This window comes from Hyposmocoma kahamanoa, unplaced genomic scaffold, assembly GCF_003589595.1.
Source record: "Hyposmocoma kahamanoa isolate Upper Pololo Valley unplaced genomic scaffold, ASM358959v1 99702, whole genome shotgun sequence".
Taxonomy (NCBI): domain Eukaryota; kingdom Metazoa; phylum Arthropoda; class Insecta; order Lepidoptera; family Cosmopterigidae; genus Hyposmocoma; species Hyposmocoma kahamanoa.
Genome location: NW_020656001.1, coordinates 4,811,477 through 4,836,627, shown reverse-complemented (window position 1 = coordinate 4,836,627; position 25,151 = coordinate 4,811,477). Strand labels below are relative to the sequence as shown.

Below are 25,151 nucleotides of genomic sequence, written 5' to 3'. Positions count from 1 at the left end.
AAAGATGGTTTATCGCCGCAACAGCAAGTCGTAACAGAAATAAAAACAAACTAAAAATGAAGATTCATGAAATCTTTTGATATCTCAAGCATAAGCCAGTCCCCAATTGGCAAGTTGTCTGCGAAGTAATGCGAGGAAATGATTGAAAGCCATTGATTCAAGCCTTATACCTCTTTGATGTCACGGTTCCGACTCTGAGAACGAATCGAAAAAAGAATCACGCCAACTTGTAGCAATGTACAAGTATGTCCGCCCTATGTTTTATCTGTTTCTTTTAACTTTACCAAAATAAAACATTTTCTGTCGTTCTCCCAGAGCTAGAGGTCGCTCTTCGGCACTCGCCGACCATTGAGTGCGGGACGATGAGAAGTTCTTTTAACTTGTCCACTTCGACGTTATGATTTGACGCTTAGAGCTACGTTGAAAATTATAATTAGGTGGCTAATAAGTTTGGCAATCTCGCGAAGATAATCTTTATGTGGACATTGGCCCTGATACACAGAAAAAAAGGAAATCTACTAATAAGAAAGTGCAATTTCTCAAAATATTTGCAAATTCTGAAAAAATATTTATTAAAAGTAATAAAATATTGTCGTTACAAAAATACTGCTTATCTTTTTCTAATACAATTTTACTCTTAACTTTATTCTAAGTTTTAGACAAATACCTTCACTTCAAGATTTTATTTCATTTCGAATCAATTAATTAGACATTACTTACATCAAGAAATGTTTACCTCTTACATCAAATTTAAATAATCTTAAATTAATTCAAAATTTCTTGGGTGTATTCATTGACTTGACTATGGTGTATTTTAAGAAAATATATTCTTAAACAAAAAAAGAAGTAGTTTGCTATTCAGATTAATATTTTAAATTCTAGAGTATATTTTTAAAGCAACATTTTGTTGCGTTTTCATAGTCAATGTTGTCGTGATATGTCGCCGAAGGCGCACGCGGTAACGATTACTTTTACTTTTGCTTGTAATCATAAAAATCATAAACAGTCATTTATCCAAAGAAACAATACGTAGTATCTCTAGTTTGTTAGGGTGTTATTTGTAGTCATAATTTAAGAAATTTGGTTTCAGCATGAAATCAAACTACACTTGTAACAAGTACAACTTCAACATGCAATTAGTTCCATCGCGCTACTGCTAGATAGCATTAGTTGTACTCTGAAACGCGCTATAGTTTTGTTAACTTCAATAGTATAAGTCATCTTATATATTTTGAATTGTGTTAGTGCTTTCTGCCGCTGTAGTATTTATATGGCAATGAACGGTACTCAAGTATTTGATAAGATTCCGTCCTATTTCTGCTACTTTAAGGTTTGGCACTGAACTGTGTGCGTTTACGCTAGTGAGACATACTGTTGGGTCCATAAGTAAGTAAGTTTACCCTTTTTGATATTAGAAAACAAATAATTAAGTACCTCTCAGTTTTCCATTCTTTTTTATCAAGTCAAAATCGGACGTTTCTAATAACTAATAAATATTTTGTTGAATTTAGAGTAGCTTTGTGACTTGAAGTAAATTAATTTGCTCTTGGATTAAATATTTCTGTCTTATAACTAAAATACACTTTTGCGACTTTTTTTACTATTATCAAATAATTATTCTCTAGCGTCTACAGGGAGAGGACCGTTTTGTTGGATTTAATAAATTTGTCTAGAATTTTGTCTTTTTCTAAGTAATCTGTTTTTACATATATTTCTGCCCATGACAGCCGTCCTCACGGCTCACGTCCTCACGGCAGATCGTACACGAAATATGAGGATATTATCTCCTAGCGATTCGTCTTCCTGCCTATATCCATGCCTACTTATGTGTACTGTGTACAACTCTCTTTGAACATCATTCGTTTCGTGTTGATACAGTTCAAATTATTCCTAGTTATCTAATTTATTCGGAATTTCGCTCTTTGATATCCCTTCTGGGTATATTTTATGCAAACAAATTGTTTGGAATTCTGATATTGAACTCTGATCTCCGCTTTTTGCCTTTGTTTCATTCATCTTGTAAACATTGTTTCAAAGACTTTTTAAATAAACTTCACGATATAGGGAGTATGTAAAAGATTTCTTAGTTATGTGCGCCTTTTGGATAGTTAATTACCCTGTGACACGCCATAATTAGAAAGTGAACGATGACATCGCGAGACTAAACAACCGAATTGCAAGTCAGCATTATTACCGACGAAGGAAGATTAACAGGATATTTCAATTTGCGAGATGTGCGCTCTAAATGTCGTCGAATCGTGGGTTTAATGGCATCACGCAAATGGAATACCTAGTGTTCATTAAAAACATCATTTTGGCTAGAATTGCAGCGTGATGGAGGAGATTTAGAATTGTATGAATAGCACGAATAGTAAGTCTTGTGCTTTATATCCGACAGTATTCGCGGTATTTGCTGTTTTACAGTAATCAAATGGAGAAGTGCGTGGCAGCGACCAACTAATTCTCCTTACTTTGCGATCACTGCAGAGATCGCTCTCCAATTCACATAATGGTGGTCACCTCAACGGTAATGGTCCGCTTGTTTCATGTCTTGGTTGCAGGCTTCGACACTTGCGCTTAAAATAGGAAGGATTTCCCTGGCGTCATAATGATATTTCCTTGAATGCCTCATGTAAGGATACCTCTATTGGAACAAATATCCGAGTCGCCATTGCCATTCGTTGAAGTAAGGCCCCTAACGTGTTATTCCAATTCGGATGCCATCATTTGTGGTGGTCGTGGTAAAGCGAATGAAAAGAGGGACAACGACTGTGTATCTTGTCATCCAGACAAACGAAATGTTGACTGATATGTGGCTTACATGCTTTTCTTCGGTGAAGCCAGTATTTTGTCATTATTGATGTGTTTGTAAACTATGACCGTGAATAATTATAATTTGAAACATGAAAACCATTTCCCCTCGAGACCAGATTTTTCTTCAAAGCTATAAATAGCGCCGCGTTCCGGAGGGCGCGGCGCTCCTCGCGATACAATATTTGAAAGTAAAGTAAAAGTCTCGATCTACATATCTTTCGGGAGATACGAGCAAGAGCACGAGGAGACGAACCTTAATTCCAAGGACACGACGTCTCAACGGCACAGAGACAATTTATTGGTGTAAGATAATTGGAATCGAAAGAACAAGTTAAGAGCAGCTAAGGAAACAAAAGAGCTAGGTACTCGCGCTCTGCGGGAGTGAAACCTCAAGTGCATTGGATAAAATTATATCTAAAAATGTAGGGCCGGCCGACTGAGAGACGTAGCGCAGGTTCCAAACGTATTGACATAGCCATACCTAGTAACGGGATGCCCCGCCAGCATTTTGAGAGCCTCGCCGCGCGACTCGATGTGTATAAATAATAATAATACTTGTATAAAATAATACCCCTTGCACTTTATTAGGTTACCAATATGGCTCGCAATAAATTGCCAGGTGGGGAAAGAACTCTGTTAAAACTATGGCATGTTATTTGTTTGAAATATTTCATTTACATCGTGAATGACGTCATAGCATCTCTGTCTTGTTCGAAGTACAGTTAATTGCGAGCTCATTATCCAACACTGCGATTAATATTATGCTGCCAGAGTCGTTTTTGCGACGACGTAGCAAATATATTATTGCAAACATTTGAAACGTGTTTAGTCTTGCTGAAATGGGGGTTTGCCTCTGTCATTTACGTTGGTAAATAATAACAGCCCAACATATTATGTGTATTTGTGGCTTAACATATTACCTGTGTTCTTAATAAACAAGAATTGGACCTGGTCGGAATAAAAGACATCCATAAATGTGTTATCATGCAACCCTCGCCCCCTGCATATTGCATGCGTGCGCCAGGGGAAGAGCGTCGCCGAGATAGCAAGTAATTTTGAAAATACTTATCGCGCTCTGGTTCGTCAAGAGTAGAAACCTCTACGTAAAAATTGCACAGAACAACAGAAAAGTAATAAAGATATACCGATGCGCCAATGGAATGAACAGAATGTTTCGTGTTCTTTGTGCCCATTGAACGAAAGAAACCTAGTTTTGTCAATTTGCTTATTTCACGTAAGTATGTATGTATGTACGGGTGAAAAGGGTAGAGGTGACTGACAAAACATGAATTTTAAAAGAACTTGACTTGACTGTTGTATATCGAAATGCTTGACGTCTCTTTGTTAACATAATCTCAGTACAGAGTACTAAAAAAACTAACATCAAAAGTACGTGGAATTACATCTATTTGCTAAGTTTTATTGAAATATCCCCTAGTTCGCCACTATACAGGACTTGACACAGGAGGTAATAAAAATCGGTTCTCACTACTCAAAGTATAATGAGAGAGAAAAACGCCTTGAATTGGAGAATAACAAAACCAACCATTCAAATAATTGCTCCTCAAATAAAATTTAGGCGCTATGTATAAAAATGAATGTTCACGCGTGATCAGCCACCCTTAGGTGTGGATGGTTTTCTTCAAAATGAAATGGGACGGCTATGGAGGCACCCTCTTTCCAACAAAAAAGAATCATGAAAATCGGTTACACAAATACCGGAGTTATCGCGTAACATACATACAAAAAAACCGTCGATTTGAGAATCTCCTCCTTTTTTCGAAGTCAGTTAAAAATATACAACAAAGATGTCGTCGGCCGCTCGTTGGCGTCTTTTATTTGGCAGAATAAAATAAAGATACTGTAATAGAAATTGTAATATAACTGTATAGCATATATACGTTTTCTTGTGTCAAACGATAAGGACAGTTGGCTAATGTAATTTGATCGGGTTGGCGAGTTCGTTCGGAAATTTGTATGGTAGTGCGTAGTTATGTTTACTAAGTGTAATATGAAATTACGACGGTAAATTTGCTTATGTACGAATTAATGGAAAGCTAACACAATTAATAATAACCTAAAGGAGCAAATTATGTAAAACATTCAAATAATATGACGATGTGAATGACAGTGGAAAACTATTACCTGTAGCAGTACCTGCTTGCAGGACGAAGCGAGTGTTCTCTGTCTCACACCATTGAGCCGGTCTGAAAAAGCTTTATGTCTATGAACGTAAGAGTTTCGCATCCATTCGTACGAACGCAGCTGGACACAGGTCGGCAACGAATCTGCTTCCTGCGAATTTCCGATCGCGTCCGTACGCATGCCGACGACAGCTAATCCTGGTTTCGAAACAATTAGCGCGACGGCGCGCGCGAACGGCCCCGTCAACGGCGAATCGCCTTAATGTGACAAGTGTGGTTAAACACGATGGCATCAAGACGATTCCGCGTAATTAAGTTTGGTGACTCCCTAATCTGGCGCACGAGTACATTCTTGTATTTACGTTACTCGAAACTGGAAAATACAGCAAGAAACCCATAAATATCACATTTTGTAAAACCAAAGCAAAGGCAAGGCATAGAACACTCAGAAGGCTTAGTCTGTAAGGACACAGTTTTGTTTATCTGTCCTATAAGTATCCTTCTTTACTTAGTCTATTGATAGAATTGACTTTCGAAGTGAGGATACAAAAACGTCCTACGCGCTAATTCAGATTGCAAACTATACTACTTTGAAATGTATTCGCTTATCAGTTTCGACGTGGCTGAGTACGGACATCCGTCCATCCGTCCATCCGTCCATCCGTCCATCCGTTCATCCACACTTTCTCATTTATTATGTTAATGGTAGGTTAATAACTCACTGTAATGCTAGTGTATGTCAGAAATTTGCATGTTTCTTGCAAATCTAACTATAAAAGTGGCAATTACACTAAAACAGCATTCACTCACGTCGGCGTCGATTAGATTATTGATATAGATTGTGACAGGGCAGGACAGCGCTATCGGACATGGCGATGCCAAGATAACCGACGTTCCAAACAACAAATCATTTTTGGATAGCTTAACAAAATAATTTGTCCTGTTTTTATTGTTTAAGTACGAACGAGCGTTCATTTGAGTGTAATCCCAAAGCGCCACGTTACCCGTCGACACTGTTATGGACTATGTACGGTCAGCGTTAAATATTTTATGCTTAACGCATAAGGTCAATAATGTGTTCACATCCAAAACCGTCCAAGGTCATTTGTCGTCGATAGGTAGGAATCTGAGTGCTACAATTTATGAGCGTTACGGTTTCAGAAAAAGTTCACCTCGAGTTCATTGAGACTAGGTGGGATTGTGCAAATGTTACAAGTTTTGCATTTACAAACCTATTAAGATTTTATTGAAATGTTTTTGTCCCTGAATATACGAGAGAAGATTGAAAACTTCGCGGCCTCACATAGAAGTAGTTATTATATTTTTTTCATAGTGCTCTCGATTAATTCATAAATTCGTTGGCAGTCACAATGTAAAGTTTTATTGGTATTATATTTGTAGTTTTGAAATTAGAGCGAGTTTCGTGGGACTTAAGTCAGCGATTTAAAAAATTGAGAAACCTGTTGAACCAACCCCAAGGAAAACGAAAACAGTTTTGGCGGCTGGCAAGTTGATGGCGTCACTTTCTTAGGACGCTAAGGGGGTCGTCATGGTCCACTGCCTGCTGAAGGACGAGATCTTCTGCGTCGTTTGCGCGAACAAATTAAAGGGAAACGCTCAGGATTACTCGGGATAAAAGTGTTGTTTCATCAGGACAATACTCGAGCACGCTTCTGTCGAACCTATGGTTAAAATTCCTTATTGTGGCTTCGAATGACTGCCCCACTTGGCTTATTATTTTGATTTAGCACTTTCTGATGTTCATCTTTTCCCAAACATAAAAAAAACACCTCACTAGTCAGAAAATTTCATCGAATGATGATGTCGAAGCAACATTAAATGGGTATTTTGAAGTCCTTGAAGATTTTTTAAAATTGGTGTAGAAGATTTGGATAAAAGGTGAATGGAATGCATAGAGCTATATGGAGATGACGTCGAAAAAGAAAAATATTTTCGTAAATATTTAACTTTGTTTTATTCGTTAAGCAGCGAAATTTTCAATCCACTCTCGTAATTCAATTTGTGGTTATGGTAGTCGGTAGTTTGTAAACGTTGTATTGACTACGTTTGGAAAGAGCGCGAGTGCGACATTAGTGTCGTTTATCTTATCAAATGTGCATTGTTGTCGGTGGCCTTATCTCCTATCGCCTATACGCTTATCTATCGGCTCGTCGAGAATGACCATCGATTTAAGCGCCAATATTACAGCGAATAAGGTAAACTGAACCACTCGTAACAGGCGTGTTAGTCACATGTCAACTTTAGTTAGTTGACGTACATATTTTTGCAACAATATACATATTGTTTTACGTGTCGGGGCAAGCGCAGCAAGATGTAGCACGGGTGAGCCGTACTGTGGCGTGTGTAGCCGTTCATCTTTCATATAGCCAAACATAGCACTGCGCATCTACATTTACATGCATTGTGGGTATTCACTTAGGTTTACCTAAATATTTTTTTGGCTCCTTTTTATACTATCAAGGGACGGGACGAACAAGTCGTGTGACTGGTGGAAAGCTACAACCCTGTCCATAACAGGTGCAGTGCCACTCTGAGCTTTAAATCGCAAAGATCTGTGGGGCACTGTCACTACGCCTGTCACCCTGAGACATGAGTTGACAAGTCCCATATCCTAGCACCCGTGCCCTTCAAAACCGGAACATCTCCAATTACTGCTTGGCGGCAGAAATAGGCAAGGTGACAGTACTTCCCTGGACGAACTCTCTCCGGACGTAGCTCTATTGCTACAAAATTTAGTAGTCAAGTTGAGCCGTAGGTATTTTGAAATCTGTCTGTGTTGCCAAGAAGTGGTCATGAAATTCGTAATGACTCTTGCCAGTGCCGCAACTCGATGGTGCTCTACACCATGTACAGGAAATAAGTCTACTTGAATGGAAGTCCCTTCAATCAAATACAAAGAATTGATTTGCACACAAAAACTACGTTTCTAATAATTGAGATGTTATCACCGCTGAAGCATAATCCGAGATAGATAACTCTGAATGACTCTACATTGTCTTGTAGAACGATCTCTACAGCAGTGAGGCGTAATGTCGAAAATAGAATTTTATAGGCAATCTAACAAATATTTTATTATCCTAAATTGTAATTACATGTTAAAACTACCAACAGCGGTCTACCTGCTGGCTGAAGCTCAGATAGACACCTATTCTCAAGCGAAATGTAAATACTTTTTGTAACAATAAATTATTATTATTAGGCTACCTCCGTGGCCGAACAATTACCACTCTCGTTTGCCACTCAGGGGTCCCGGGTTCGATTCCCGGACCGGGAGAAATATTTGTTTGGTCTTCACGTATTCCTCTCGTGATTTGAGTGTAATTTGTGTTATCTATTTGTATGTCCATGGCAACCGCTATACAGGGTTTCCCTATTGCGGGGCTATGTGTGCGTACGTTATTATTATTATTACCTTTCATGGTATATGGTATATTTGCCAATCGGCGTACAGATGAGTATCTGGGAGTCGATTGTTGCCTAGAGCGCGATAGACGTGCAGGGAGCTCGTCGTTACTGCGAGGCTCCTCTCGATCACCCCAAAATTGTGTTTGACTGGCTGAATTTTTGTATAATTATACGGAATTGCAGTAAATAAACATGCTAAAACATCATAGACTAAACTGAACCACCAACAGTGTAACTTGCCGTGCATCTAGACCAACTTGTATTGTTATTCAGTATTGGCTTTAAATTTTTTTTTATATTATAAATAGTAAAGTTAAAATTCCTTTAAGTTTCGATCGAATGCGTAAGATGCTCTCAGAATGAAATGATCAGACATGTTGGGACATAGACTGTACGTCTTTTTTATCGTTTTGCCAGTTTACCAAAATTGTTTATTATTATTGTGTAGACTGAAAAGTGGTCACAAATAATATTGTAATCTCATATTTATTACCCGATAATTTCGACTCTCAATAGTGAAAGAGCTAAAATTGTAACCGTTTTCCAGGCGGAAATGACGTGGGTGGTAGCGGAGCACACGGCGAGCGGTAACGGCGAATTGACAGTCACAAAAGGACAGCAAGTAGAAGTCGTAGAGTCGTGTCAGGGAAGACCCGACTGGTGGGTGGTAAGGGTTCCCGGAGAGCCCCCGCAGGAAGGCGCAGTCCCCGCGCATGTACTGAAGCCTCAGCCGCAGCATCATCCGCAACAGAAGACTTCCCCATCGAGACGGCCGCTAAGCCAACCCTGCGAAGAAGTTTTAGGTGAGTTTATATGGGAATTATTCTTTGGAGCTCTGAACCATTCAGGGCAGGCCTACGCCCTGGCCGGAACCTCGTTGGCTGAGGTAAAAGTACTCGAAGTAAGCCGCATAGCAAACATTTTTCTGAAAGCAGAATAATGTTTTAGTTAGGAGGCATAACCACTTGAAAGTACAGTAAATCTTTTTCCGTCTGAGAAAATAAACTGTTCGGTTCGGTCGATGTGAATCGACGGAGACGCGCGACGCGATTTCGGCGCCTTACAGTTGTCATGAAGCACTGCACACTTTGCACCAAACACATCTAGCTCCTAAAAGTGCTAATTAAAACCGATCATGCGAATAAGTCTGTCTAAACGCACAACTGTTGTTGAGTTCATTGAAAGACGACTCGTACATTCAAATGCGTACCAAAATATTTGTTATCAACTTAAGAATGAGTAGTATTTCGTTACTTTAAAAAAAAGTCTGTTCCATCGCTACTGCACACTACTCTTATGGAATCATGTTACACGTTAATAGTAGATTGTACTACAAGTGCATAAAACGCGTCATTTTTAAATGGGTTTTATGAACGAGTTATACACTCTGCTTTTCACTTCGATTGCGAGGAAATTAAACAGCAATTATACAAATAAACGATTATTTAATTAAAATTGAATGTAAAATTACAACAATTAGACATATTTAATGTGATGGTTTTTCCTGGCATATTCAGTGTATTACTTTGTATTTTATTATGAACTTGAGATGCCTCCAAAGTTACGGGATTTTCTTGTACTTTATTTTATAAAGTTCTAGTGTGCGTGGCTGTTAGCGCAGGCGTCACTGCCTCGGTCTTAAACGACGATTTTATTTTATGCACTCGAACATAAAATCCTATTTTATGCAGCCTGCTCCCAGTGTAATTACGAACTTTAAGAGCATAAGAAGTGGAAACATTATTAATTCACAGCAACTGAGAACAAATTGAGTTTCACCCGTGCGAGTAGCGCTTAGTATAAAATCCGCAGCCGCGTAATTGGCGTGTATAGTGTGGACAAGAGCGCTCTGCAGCACCGCCGCTGCTTCATTTGAGCACACTGTGCTGAGACTGTCTTTGCCTACCAAATTAGTTATGCCCAACGTATACGACTTTTACAATTGTCACAAATGGTTTTATAGTAATAGCCCTATTACTGGAACGGCAACCCAGTCGTATAGCATTGCACTATATTACAACTCATCATTCATCATTTTCCATCAGGGGAGATGGAGGTCAAATGCGCACTTATATTTATTAAAAAAAAAAGAAATTAGACATTGCTTGCTTTTGCGCAGATAGTATTAGTGTTCATGGGATTTTAAGTTACATTACTTTAACATTGTATGTACATACAACTAAACGAGGTTAGACGTTTCCAGAGCCTAAGAGCCTATGCACACGACGTATTTTATACGTGGCGCAGCAGAGGCTCATAAAGCAGATTGTTGCGTTTGTACCGATTGAAATGCGCGCAAAGATCGTCTTGCAAGCAACAAGCTTATATAAAAGACAAGTTTTGCTGTTTTTATCCTTGTCACACTTAGTGTCTAGTGCTACGCATGCAAAATAAACACCCAAAAACGAATAGTACCTAATAATTTAGTAGAGTTACTAAGTGATTTCTCTTAAAATATATTTCAGGATATGTTTAAAAATACGTAGCTTTTGTATTTTTTTAATAGAAGAAACTAAATGAAATTAGAATAAAACTAAAATTAAAAGTATCTCTTAAAAATGCTCGATACGTACGCCCGTTTGAAACGTCTGCAGCGCGTATACATATATATGCGTTTTTCATTTCTTAACTGCGCGTCGTCGGCGCGTGTCAAATACGCCGTGTGCATGGGCTCTTAGAGTCGGGAAAAGCGACTTAGCGACTTATAATTAGGCTATTAAGCCAGTGGGTTAATCAGATCGACCAATCCAATCCAATTAATCATCGCGCCCGGTATGTGTCAGGTGTACTGCTTGACCGGTTCCTGTGAGCCCAATTGCAAGTTATTTCTTGCGATTAGTTAGATTATCAGAAATCGTTAAAAGATTCCTGCTCCACTAATAAATGTATACTAGTTGAGTTTATTATCTACGCATTGAAAATGTTCTATGCTAATTTGATAATTATGGTGTACTGCATCTGAAATTGAAGCGCAATAAAAAATATATTTTTTTTTATATTGCGCTTCAATTTCAGATTGAGGTCGAGTGTGTTCCCGAAGCAATTGGAAACGAAGCTCAATAAAATACAATGACTAAAAGCGTTTTGGAGAGCGATACTATCTGGGCATGACGAGAACCATCCCGTTTTCTATTCCCGGTAGGTTCTAGGCGTTTTCAAATCGACTCGGGTTTGGATCTCCTGCCACACCCCGGACACTCCATACAACGGTCGAAAATTATGTACCTACTACTATTACTACATACAGCAATGCGCTATCTGCACACGCGCAAATGTGTGCATGAAGTGGCAGAGTTGCCCATCACTTTCTCGTACTATTACATTACGTGGTTAGAGCGGCAACAATAGCGAAAATTCTAACGCGAATCTGTTATCTATAATTCTATAATAGAATCCTAATAGGAAATGAAACTATTTCTGGATTTAAATCGCGTATATATTTTTTTTTTTTCAAACAAACCGTCGTTTCAGGCCCTTTACAGGTCCCATGGTCACGGTTGACTGACCGTCAGTCAGTAACAAATATACGCGATTTAAATCCGGAAAAATAGTTTCATTTCCTATGTTTAACAATCGCGAAAACCTAAGAACTCGATAGAATCCTAATAATTACACATGTTCATTACGTAGGTATTTATATCGATATAATATTATATTTTTCATTAATTCACTAACTAGAATAATATTGAAGATTTATTTAAAAAATATATTAAAAGCACTTAAAATGTTATATTTTGGACAGGTACCTTTAAATAAAGTAACCAACGTATTTGAAATCGCGTGTCCAAGTTTATCATTACCTAGTTCATAATTAGGTATATTCACTACGTAATATTTATCGGCAATACAATTGAAAATTCGAGAGCCCTTGTCTAGCGCACGAAGTTATGGCGTCGTATTATATTGATATTATAAATCAGTATTATATATTACTCAGCACTAGAGAAAACAATAATTGAATGAGTCTCAGACATAAGTTTTTTTACTTACTTCGTTTCATCTTTCGAAAAGACGAAAGAAACTCCTCTCTTTATCCCGTTTAGATGATGATTTGTTTAGAGCCGTACACAGCACAATTCACGACCTTTATAAATAGTAACGTAAAATAATGTTATATATTAACGTACACATTTCGTAATGAATAAATGAAAACTTAGCGCGAAAACGGCGCGCCAACAGCCTCGTCGTCGTTCAGTCGATGTGACCGGCAATGTGTGGGGCGTGGTGCGGTATCTAAAGCTAGGGAGGGACGGATAGTGTCCGTTCTCGTTACTTATGTGTTCTCTGCTCCTGCTGTATTGGGCACCAAAGTTACATAACACAATATACAATCACATTCGGAATTATCGGGTATCTGCTGGCATTTAGTAATTCCACCTAATATTGTATGAATTTGTTGGACATCGGCCAATAATCCGACTACAACGTATTCGTACCTATCACTAGGTGTATGGAAACATTATAACACAGTATTTACACATCGTTACTTGTGTATTATTTTGTCTTCCCCGTTGACTGTGTTTACGCAGACATTCATATTTTCATAATACAAACGTGTAATTTAAGTTCGATTTCCGATTCTAAATAATTGAATAATGAACAAGAAAACGGGTTGGTACGAGAGCCGTTAATCTTTGTAACAAGAAACACACTGGCTAAGACATGAAATTGTAATAGAATAGCAAGTGTGTCGTCACGGCGGTGGCGACTGTAGCGTTGCCCTAAGAAATTTAATACCACTTAGACTGAGATGTTTGCGCTTCCATTTAAGCAATCTCTGTGGTGGCGCTGTCGATCTCGGGTTTGCTTGTATTATATCCAAGTACAAAGATCGCTGCCTTTTACAATAACTTGACGCGTTCTCATTTAAATTGACCAGCACAATGAATGCCCTACGAGAGGCAAGGTTATGAGCCTTGCCTGTCATCATACCACTTTGTGTTTCGATAACTGCAGAGGTCGGACGCGCTCGGACCATGATTAGCATCGCTTCTTATTTCTACGCATTCATCTGAAATTTTAAATAATAAATGTAAAATTGACATCACCTGATTTCAGACGGGCAGTCACAGTCACAAATACCAAATATGAACCCTTCTTGCACAAATTTGTGTATTTCATGTTTTCATCATAAAACAATTTACATAATGCACTTAATGTCATAAGGCATTCTCGACCAGCGATAACCGCTGAGCCAAACAGTAAAAAAAGACAAAACACTTTGATCAAAATCCTGCATATAATTATACTGTAATAGTATATGAGTATCCACTGCAACAACATTATTCAGGGTGTCGATCTTCAAGATTGACAACACGCGCCTGACAGATAATTTGACCTGAGCTTGTCTAACGTGGAGCGGGAACGAGAAACTTCAAAGACGGAGTAAATTCATAAGTTGATCGACAAAGAAATAGTCGTGGAAACTGCAGCTCGACTTTACTTAGCTCTGCAGTCAGTTCATACTCCGAAACAGCTTTTAAATTTATTATTCTATCTTCCGATTACAAAACAAAAGACGAATGGAGCATACGCAATAAACGACATGAAACCGCCTTTCATTTATTGTATGCGTGACAACTAGGAAGGGTTACACGCATGTAAGATTGCCAGATGCAATGAAAAAACTCATTTTTCAACACGCAATTTTTTCTTTTGTATTCTAAAATACTAATGTTACAAACTGGAAATGTTATTTTGCAATATAGGTGCTTAAGTGATATTTGGATGTCAAATAAATTATATGCAATATAAGTTATTATTTAATTGTTTTTATTCATTTACATCACACAAAGGAAAAAATATTTTATTAAGATATTTTAAAATTGGAAAACATTGATAATTCAAAATATTTATTACAATCACAGTTACATGCTATCTATAGCCGTTATTTTGTACAATGTTTTTACATTCCTGCCGTTTCGCGTCTATACATGGAACGTTCGTTTCTAATTTTGCTAGGCAATAACACCATCAAATACTTTTCTATTAAAATTGTTATTAAATTAACTTTGTGATAAATTCCAAAATTCCATAGTATTGACGATCATCTTCTAATTTGACAAAAATTGTTTGGCTCAAAAGGAAACTTTTTGGAACCTGTGAGTTTATGTGCATATAATCAATATATGATAATGAGTGATTTTGAAAGGAAACGTACCAATTCACGTTTTCTTTCAAAATCACTTTGTTATTTAATATACAAAAGCACAAATTAATCGATGTTCCTATTACCCGTGCATATTTACCTAATTTAAGGAAACCTATTTCGATATAAAGGTTTTGTGTCGCAAGTAATAACAAAACAGTTAAATAGTCAATAGTTAATTGTGAATAGATATTTGTTTTTGTTTTTGGGATCAAGTTTGCAATGTTTAAAGACCCAAGACGTCATTTAAAAAAATTAAATAACTAATCATACGGAGCGGCGCTTTGTTTAGTACTGACGCGGAAATGTATTCGCTTTTGAATTTGTATTTGTTCCATCTGTTTGTTGTTTTGTAATCTGAGGTTCTACCTACTTGCACAGTTTGACGCGATACTGTCTTTTGCTTTGAGAAAGTACGTATTTACAAACCGGGCCTCGTATCGACTCAGAGATCCAAGTTAAAAAAAGATTACATCGCACAGTCCCCAACAATCAAGCTCTACATTTGAGTAATTCCAATGTACATATTCACACGCTTAAAACCCAACTGTAATATGTGTGCTTTGTCATTAATTGAGAACGTCGAAGTAAGAACACAGCACATGTACATACCGTGGTGCAATTATCAAACAATAATATTCAATTGACGTCCCAGTAACGAGGAGATACTCAATCGTAGATACCTGTTTCGTTCGCACGGTCAGTTACAGATGTCAAATGCCTTTAATTACTCGTACGACGTGTCTGGCCGGTATCAGTCGTTGAGACACTGGCCTGGGTTACATTGCTCGGGCCGCCCTACCTTGTCGTTCCTCATTAATTCCATTCAAGTCCCGATTCAATGTTACTATCACTATCACTTAAAGGGTGCCATGCAGTGTCCGCTACTATTGTTAATGTGTCTGGTGGGCCGGTTGGAGAAATATTGCAGCGCAGGTGCAAGCAAAAAACTTGGAAAATGGTTCTTCTCCATTTTCTCGATATGATTGCGCTTAAAGTTTTCAAAAGTGACCCGTAAAAGAGATGAGCGGAGCGCTACTTACGGAGCTAAACAGAGTAATGTTTGCGTGTCGTTGCTGTGGGCGGTGGTTTCACTTCACGCGGAGACCTTATTCGTTTGTTCAGTAGTCATTTTCTTTTGTTAATCTTCGTTTTGAAGGTCTTTATTTTATTTCTTATTTAATAATTTTATTAAATTGTACATAATTAATGACATGAAAACATTACTTCGTTTTATTATTACACAATATGCGTACTGCTCAACGGCCGCAACTGCTTTATTTCGAAATGTAACTATGTATGTACGTATGTACATATCTTCGTTGAAATAATAATAAATTTGTGAAGTATATATAGTACAGATAATTGTAGGTACGTACTTATGTTATAACTGTCAAATAAGGCTAGTTACAATTCTTGTTGAAGTTTCTAATACTATCGCGCCGTACTAAACCCAAACGGCACTTTTTTTTAATAATATTTATTGCACAGGAAAAAGCACAGAAAACATTAAATAAAAGGAAAACACAAACAAAAGGTACTGCTTATTTCTATAAGAAATTTCTTCCTGCAGACCTAAATACAGGACAAAATACTTGTAATAACGGGCTTACGTGCACAAATCAATTATATTAATATAATATATAATAAATAAATTATGTAATACAATATTTAACATTAAACTATTATAAACTAGATAAATACTTAGATAAATACATATTTAAAAATATAATACCTATAAACTGGATGGAACAGTAGATAAATAATGCTCCTTAACTCCCAATTGAAAAGTAGCAAATGATGTACTTTCGTGAACACTAATAGGAAGTGCGTTCCAAAGTCTGACTGCATGAACAGTGAAGGAGTGAGAATAAAAGCCGGAATTGAAGGAAGGAAAAGATAACTGGGCCCTAACGAGATAGCGACAGGGTTTGTCCTGAGATTGGGCGATACTTCGTAAGTCAGCGTTTGACGCTTCAGCGGCTGTAACAATTTCAGGTGCCTTAAAGCTACGGTAGAACTGCAAATCGTCAGCGTAGAGATGAAAGTTGGAGGACAAAACAGAAGTGACAGATTTAATAAAAATAATATATTTATAATAATAAGAGAGGAGAAAGAACGCCACCCTGAGAGACGCCCACGGCTAACTCACACCAATCAGATGAAGCCTCATCAGAGCGAACACACTGCAGTCGGCCTCTAGGGCAGGAATCAAACCAAGCCGTAACCGAAGGAGAAACATTGAAGGAACGAATAGTCTCAAGTAAAACGTCATAGTCAACAGAGTTGAATGCACTGTTGAAGTCCAGAAGAATAAGCAAAGTAAGAAGACGATTATCCATTGCGAGACGAATATCATCCGTTACCTTCAACAGTGCTGTCACAGTGCTATGGCCAGAACGAAAACCAGACAGAAACGGTGAAAGCAAATTATTAGAAGAAATAAAGGACATTAACCGCTTGTTGACAATGTGCTCAAGGACTTTGGACAGAAAAGGAAGAACGGAAATGGGACGAAATTCGGAAAGGCAAGTAGGATTCTCTTGTGGAAGCTTCCTCGTCTCCTTGCTACTGTTATCGACTTGACATTACTAGTTGTACAACTTGTCTTGCCCGCACCTGTCGTTCATAGGTGAGGGAATTTTGGACTTTGGTACATGAAACACTGAAAAAATTATTTATACATTTGCTGTTTCGGCAAAGCTATTCCCCTCAACGCTTGTATTTGTATACGGAGCGGAAGTGGGGCAGGGGGCTATATTTCCTTCATTTTATTTAAAGAGATTTCAGTCCTTAACTCTACATTAGTTTCCTTGAAATATCAAATGGGGCATCATTTCATTATTTCAAATTCTTTAATTATATTTTTGCAAACTCCGGACTAGTTATTTTAATTTACAAAACTATTGTTACAAATGTGTAAAAACGAGAAAAGAACGAGAAGACCGTCGGTTCGTATTTTCGAAGCTTGAAAACCGAGATCTAAATTAATTCAGACTAGGATTTTCTTTTGTTGCTTGTTTTTTTAATAATGTTATTATATACTTGCGTTACAATAGAACATTTGGTTCAACTTTGTGTAACCTGAAAGAAAATTGATTGATTTTGAATGTGACAATGCCTTATGCAAGAGGTTCCGTGCTTGTCAAAAAGAACACTGTGCGGTTTGAGTAAATAAGTCGGAGGGGTATTTCAGAAGTGAATAATGTGATGTTATTTTCATTCACAAAACGCGTTGGCGCGAGAAAGAGATAGCGTTAACTAATTTTATATTGTAAACACAAGCGAGTGTGTAACAGTTGCAAAAGTGCCGCGCGATCTTACGTCGCGTCCGCGTCGTAGGTAGTTGTCGGCAAGTGGTTAATCAGTCGCGGCGCGAGGGTCGTTGACGCAGCGTGCTCGCGCTTCGCACTGCGAAGTCAGTCGGGCGGGCAGAAACCGGGCGCCCGCCCGCCGCACTGCTCTGTCTTGTTGACCTGAGTGCAATGCACGTATGTGCACCCCGTGTAGCCGAGCCCTTTCGGGCCCGCCCGGATCCGTCGCGGCCGTGGCTCAGTCGTTTCAGACCATCCTCCACTTCCGGTGGCGTGCAGTCTGAACGCAACAAGGGCACCTAACAGTCGGTCCGAGTTACATCTCGTGGCGCACATTCGTCCCACATTCGTCCCACATAAACATTTTCGGTGAACTTCCAAATGAAAACAGTCGTTTTGAGTGCTACAAAGCCTTCGAAAAGTTCGATAATGGCAGCCGGCACTGACTCCGGACTTAGTAGTGATAATGATTCATCTCCGCCTACTTCTAGCAACGGCAACTCGCGGACGTTGTCCCTGCGATCGGCCTACAATAAGGTTTCTAAATATCTGTCGTACTCGAGCGGGAACTCCAGCCCTCAGGGTAAGTTTTTAAATTAAATCCTTCACATTGAACAACCGACTTCTGCCGCTGCGGCGAAGAAATTGCTCGCGTAATTGCCTTGGACACCTAATGCGATCCACAATTTTAATTAATGTGCTATAATTTATGACATTTAAAGTATTTTAAAGGAACCAATCCAATCTCAACAAGTGAACTCAATTGTTTATACAATTAATACTTATTTTAATGCTGCTCAAAAACGTGTTAATGACTTGATGAATGAAATCTCTGGGGAGACCCGTGCCCGGCAGTGGCACGTATTATACGGACTGTCTAAGTTACAAATAAATTTGAAATATAAAAAGCAAAATATCTTGCACTCGTTTTGAACCTAGCGAGCGTGTTGATTCTGATGATGATCTCTATCGCTGGTGATGGCGATAGCTTCCAATATCACCTGTGACAATGTTCAAAGTTGTTCATAGAAATGCATAACAGTGTCACGTGTCCTATAAAGTTTTCAAACAACACTAGCCTAGAGATAATGTTAGGCGAGATTCAGTGACGAGTGTAGTTTTTTCCGCTAGCGAAACGATTATTCGAACACACGGCGACAACGTCGCCGTCGGAACACGCTCACTAAATCCGTCTGCTTCGATTCTAGTCCATACATCACAGAAACTATAAATTGTGAGCATTGAGCTCTACGATGTTCTGTCGGTGCAATAGATAATCTCGTCGATCCTTTTTTAAAAAAGATACTATCCAAATGTTGATCATTTAATTCGTTTTTCAGTTAAATGACGTACGTGTAGTCGAGCGCTGCATACATATTGTACATGTTGTCAACTATTACGTTAACTTATAGTTAAGACACTACGTTGAACCGCATTTGAAACCTGTTGCTAGAAAACCTTGTAAGCATTGCGGTTTATACAAAATTCAATTCCGCTTCAAGTTTGTCGCGCTTTTTTGAATCTTTCCTGCGTTGTTCCGCAAACTAAGAAAGAGTATCTCTTTGGCGTTGCGCATTAACTCTGAACGGCGTCGCTAACAGGAAGCTTGAGTTCCTAGAACCCAATTTAAACGCTAACAAAACTTACCCAATTTGCGTACCGGATTACGAGATGCGCTCCATCATGGTCAGGGTTTGTGCACCCTTGTCCGCCCTTGTGAATCATTATCGCGGCAGAGAAATTCATCTCATAATTCCGAACATTATAGGTGCTTGAGATTGTCTTACATGTTATAATTTTTGATGGTTTGTATTTAATAATTTATGACAACTTGTGTTTTGCTAACTACGTTCTCGTGTAATTAAGCATACCACATGCACACCTTGTCTAAAATCAACTCAGCCAGTGCTGGTGTAGAAATGTTTAGTAGGTAATCTAGTGCAATTCTGCTGTCATTGTGGGTACTTACTTGAGGTGTAACATATTTCAAATGATTTCAAAGCCTTCAGCTTATTTTACGGCCTTATTTTACCGCGTAATGTATGTAAATGTGTTTAGATTAATTTGCCCCCGTTGTCCTCTATCCTCCACGAACTACAATGTCATAGAAACAGCGATGGGTGAAATAATATCTCCGCGAAACTGCTAATAACGAGGCTCTCCAACAGGTTAGTGTTGTAATGGGCTTTTGGAATCACAATACTTTAAAATTTGCTTTACTCGTTACAATATCATTTGATCCGGATTGCAATATATGTACGTACAGGTTTAAGAGCATTATTATTTGAACTGAATCAATAAAAACGTGTATGTTGAATGTTAATTTTGTAACTGCCTGCAACAATATGACGGTCGGCGTCGTGCACGCGTCTCGAAGATACTTTATTTTAACATTAGTTTGTTAATTAAATTAATTTTGTCCGTTTCATAAAGACGCGTTTCTCAGAGAAATCGTCTGGATCTGACCAGGCACAGATAGTTTCTGAAGCACTTCGATTAGCGAACATGTTATTGTTTTTCCATCTGGATGGAGTCTTTTGTTTACGGTACACGTGCAATTCTCAGCGACTGCCTTGTTGGACCCCATTCGATTCGTACACTTGTAACGATATATAAGATTTATATACAATTCCATTTGCGACTAATTCGTTCGCATGTATGAACAGTCCAATGAAACGTGCGCGCTCGCCTGCTACTGCTACCATATTTGAAATTGAATAGGAACTCGCGCGGGGCACGGGTCTTGCACAATAATGTGCGGCTAGTGTAGTGGTGTCGGCCGCGGATTGCGCCGGGCGCGGACCCCCGCGCTCGCTCCTCTTGCCTGTTCGGTCATAACGGCCGCGGTGCTGTGCGCTGATTGTCACTGATTGCAGGCTGTTGTGCCGTCTAAATGGACAGCCCTGGTGAGATACGGCTACTTAAAAGTTTTTTCATTCCGAGTCCTGGTAAAGTTCGACTGAGTTCGTGGAAGGTTTTAAAATGGAATTGTAAATACGTAATTGTAAGCCGCTACGGGGTAACATTTGATCTCGCAAAGAAGGAAGCGTTCCACGTGCACGCCATGTTAAAAATCAACGCACACGACACTGGTACACGAATCACAATATTCAAAACGTTCTCACGCACGCACATAACTAAAACAAAGCTTTAAAATTATCCATCTGCCTGTATTGGTCTGCATCGGATCGCAGTGGTACTTCTGCGGCGAAGATTGATAGCATTCGGCATCAATTAACTGTTTCAATGTATTAGGTTCGAATGAATCTTATTCAGTTCAGTGAGACGTGAAGTGAGATAATCAGGTAATGTATTCGCACATAGTGTGCACGAGACCGGCATTGCGCATCTTAGATTTGTATGTTCCCCTACAACTGTGGTTATAGTAGTTTGGGAATTAGTTGCCAATAATCATAGTGGAACAGTACTTTTTAGAGCTCCGTATATAGCGGAATAAAATCCCTGTTCATAAAGGTTGTACATATAATATATGTATTTTTAGATTTTTTTTAAATGAAATGGGAAGAAGCCGATGTCAAAGAATTACTGTTTCATTTAAAGGTTGTGTTCCATTTCTTTGAATGCCAATTATTGGAAAGAGATATACATGTTATTGGTTAGTAATAAGTAATAATAATAGTTTATTGTCTCCGTCAACATAATAGTTACACTAGAATCAAAACACGACACATAATTAAAAGATATTACATTATGTTTCCAAGAGACTTGACTACTAAGCAGGAGCTTGTAATTTGGGACACCAGGTCACTCACTTCGGATATCGAATCTTCGATAAAACATTGGAGAAGTTATGACCAAAAGTACAAATTACTGATTAGGTTAAAGTAAGTCAATAACTCATTTATATAGGTAATATCATTGATTGGGGTGCTCGTACTCGTGCGCGTGAAGTGTGCACGCAGTTGTGCATCATTGTCGACGTGTCCGATCCACGATGTTGGGGCTCAGCGTCATGGGAATGAGTACGCGGAACAACACGGTATCAAGCGCAGTACGGTTTCAGCAGGCTGCACGTCGATGTCAGGCGTGCACGGCCCTGAATTCGTGACGTCGGTAGTTATACCAAGATTTGTTTTGGAAGCGGACAGATGTAGCGTCGGCGGCGGCGCTACGCGCTCTTTTTTTAGATTTTATATTATATTAATCCCCAAAGTGTGTCATATTCTAGCGTATCAACGCATTTGTGGTTGCGAAACTATTTAATTTTTCTTCACGAGCAATGCACGTAACCTTCGCCGACGCCTTGTAGGGAAAAGCGGCTAATTACGATGCTCAAGTAGGGCAAAGGCGCTCGTTGTTGTTTGTACATACAAAAATCTATTGTGGTTTAATCCTACAAGCTTTTTTGAGAGATATAGCACAGAGATCATGCACATGGCGCTATTATTATTACGCGAAGTGTATACTGTAACAAAGCCGAAGTGTGCACCTAGCATATTATCTGGTTGTTTCGACGGTTCGAGTTGTTTTGACGGGCGCGAGCGCTCGCTCGCTCCGCGCTCGTTGCTACGTCCAAACTAACTATAGCCAACAAATCACCGCGAGTGAAAGAAATTCATGTCTGTTTGTTATGTCAAGCGAAGTGCGTATCTAATCATGGAGCGACTACAATAATTGGGAATGACTGGCTCATGTCTAAACTAAGACTTTACTGAATAAAATTTTCCAAAAGTTTAGCTCGTCACTACTGCCATGGTCGTAGAAGGAATATGGTAGATAGTAATGCGAATCAATGGAGCGCGGTTAATCAGATCTCAGGAGAGCGCATGACGTAAACGGTCTGGAATTCAACCTTAACATTGCTGCAGATGAGCGACGCCGCGATTTAAATATAACTTCGCATCTGTACTTACGCATTGGCCACATCTCAGGCGCCGGTCACGTGCCGACCTACTCGGCCACTGGGCCACACACCCGTTCCACATACAGTGGCGCAGGGTTGCATGGCTCTTGTAATTAATATATTTTATAATTTGGCGATCGTCAACATGTACACGTCTTCTTTACAGATTGTGGTCATTTCGAACTCTAACCTGGTTATACTACTGTACCACGCAAATAAAACTGAATATATTGTGAAAATCGTTACGTTCAACCAAATGTCCAACATTACTGTGCGATATGGGAGTGTTCACATAAAATGTGTAGGGAGATCTCGTATTCGTGTGAAACCTTTCGGATGTTTTTCTTACCGCGTGGACTCGGTGGGCACAACGCAGCGTGCTTAACAAAGAATATTTCGCATTGATGCCGCCGTTACTCCGGGCAAGGTCGCGCAAACGATCACTGAGTGCCCACTGTTCCAAATATAATCCAAATATATCAGAACAGCAGTGTGTTGCTGAAAAATATACAGGTTCACTGTTAAATATCTCCCTATGTTACACGCACGTCATCAATGGACATCACCGTGTAGGTAGGTAGGTAGGTACTACTACAAGAGTTGAACGTCGTCAAATCGCCCGCCTATTTATGCACGTACTTACAGAGTGGTGGTGATTTGGTTAACAGGGTCAATATTTTAATTTGCGCACTTATCAAACACGTACATGTCAGTGGGGAACAGCGGATATTGCCGTGAGAGTTGTCGCCTAAGACATCGCGATATAGAACGACATGGATAGATCCAAAAGATTAGCACTAATTACAGGTTTCGTACCACGATATAGGTATGCCACGGAGGGCGTATCCGTTCCGAAATATCGGGAAAATAAAATGAACTTATAATTAGTGATACTTAATAATTTCGTGAATAGTCACGATGGACTTAAAATCTATATCCGTTATCAAATTGATCTTTAAATATTTCTGCCTCGTTTTTAGCCCTATTTCAAAGTATGCTCGGATTTTGTGTGTTTATTGAATACGAGCCCTATACCCCACCTACGATGGTGTCGGGCTCGGCCTGCGGCGCGCGGTTGGACTTGGATTACGGGGTGTGCTTATGCTCTTCGGTGGCACAGCGGTTAGTGTTGTGAGGTTCCGGGTTCGACTCCCGATTTAGGCCAATCAAGCGCCAAAAAAGAATCTAACACAGAGACGGTCAAGATACAACACCGCTATAAGTATCTCATTTCCACTACATCGGCAAGTGTGCCTTACATTTTGAACAATTGTGATGTCTTGTACTCCTAGAGCCTCCGTATACTGACTACGGCGTACGGAGGCTTCGGGCTTCGCCCTCCGCTGGACCTCGGCCTACGGCTTCATCACTTATGACTGTGTTTTAAACAATGAACATGGCTCTTTAATGGCGGCCATGTTGAAAAATGGCAAAAAGTAAATTTTGACCGCAAATTATTATTAAATACTCATAAGAACGCCAAATGCCGATTTTCAGTCGAATTAGAGCAAATTTTTATCAACCGTCAAAAAAGTTTGTATAGCAACCGTATTGAAAAAGGAAAGAAAATAAATTTTGACCGCAAATTATTATAAAAAACATCCGTAGAGATCCTGACATGCCATTTTTCGAAAATGGCGATAAGCCAATTTTGACTACAAATTTTTATCCGGCACTCCAAGTGGCCTCCACATGCCAATTTTCAGCCGAACCAGTCAGAGTCGTTTTCGTCAGCTATTTTTAACGAAAAAAAAAACGCTCATATAAGTGTTTTTTCACCATTTTTAATGTGGTTGTTATATGACAGCCACATTAAAAAAATGGCGAAAAAACTGGGGTCTTACCAATTTTCAGCCGGATCGAAGCAAGTTTTGCTTCGGCTGCCCTTTTGAATTCATCATCTTGAATTTTTTTTGACACAGGCAGTTGACCACTGTTACCCTCTACAATATTCCTTCGAGCACCTCGTACCTATCTCTAATAGTTTCCGTTATAGAAAACCTTAAAATTTGCATGGCGGCCATCTTGTTTATTTGATTTTCGAAATTTTTTTACTTCCGGCGGAAATCGCACTAACGTTTCGTTGAACACTCTTTTATATTTTCCACATTCAGGTCATCTCATATTTTTCCCTTTGCTTTGGAACCTATCCGCGTACAACGGTATAAATGTCTTTTTAACCGACTTGAATAAAGGAGGAGGTTCTCAATTCGACTGTATGTTTTCTTTTTCTACCATATCGGGAAGTATGCAGAACGCATTTTCTTTTTCTATAAGTGAGTCGGAAAGAGTAGCTTTATATATATAATGACGTATAATGATGTTCATGTTTGTTACAATGTCCATCAAATGGTAACGTTATTCTTTAAAAACAAATTGTGCAACCGGTGGTTTAAGACAATGAAAATCGCTCCGCACGTCCGCTATAATCCGTTACAAAT

General features: G+C 39.0%; 1 protein-coding gene across 1 annotated transcript in view; it reads left to right on the top strand.

Annotated features, from left to right (window-relative positions):
• Nucleotides 1-25,151, top strand: part of LOC113239176 (triple functional domain protein) — a 154,679-nt gene that overhangs the window by 92,321 nt on the left and 37,207 nt on the right. The window contains exon 27 of the mRNA XM_026476045.1: nucleotides 8,932-9,187. Coding sequence (XP_026331830.1) covers nucleotides 8,932-9,187 — 256 coding nt within the window. The remainder of the gene's footprint in view (nucleotides 1-8,931; nucleotides 9,188-25,151) is intronic.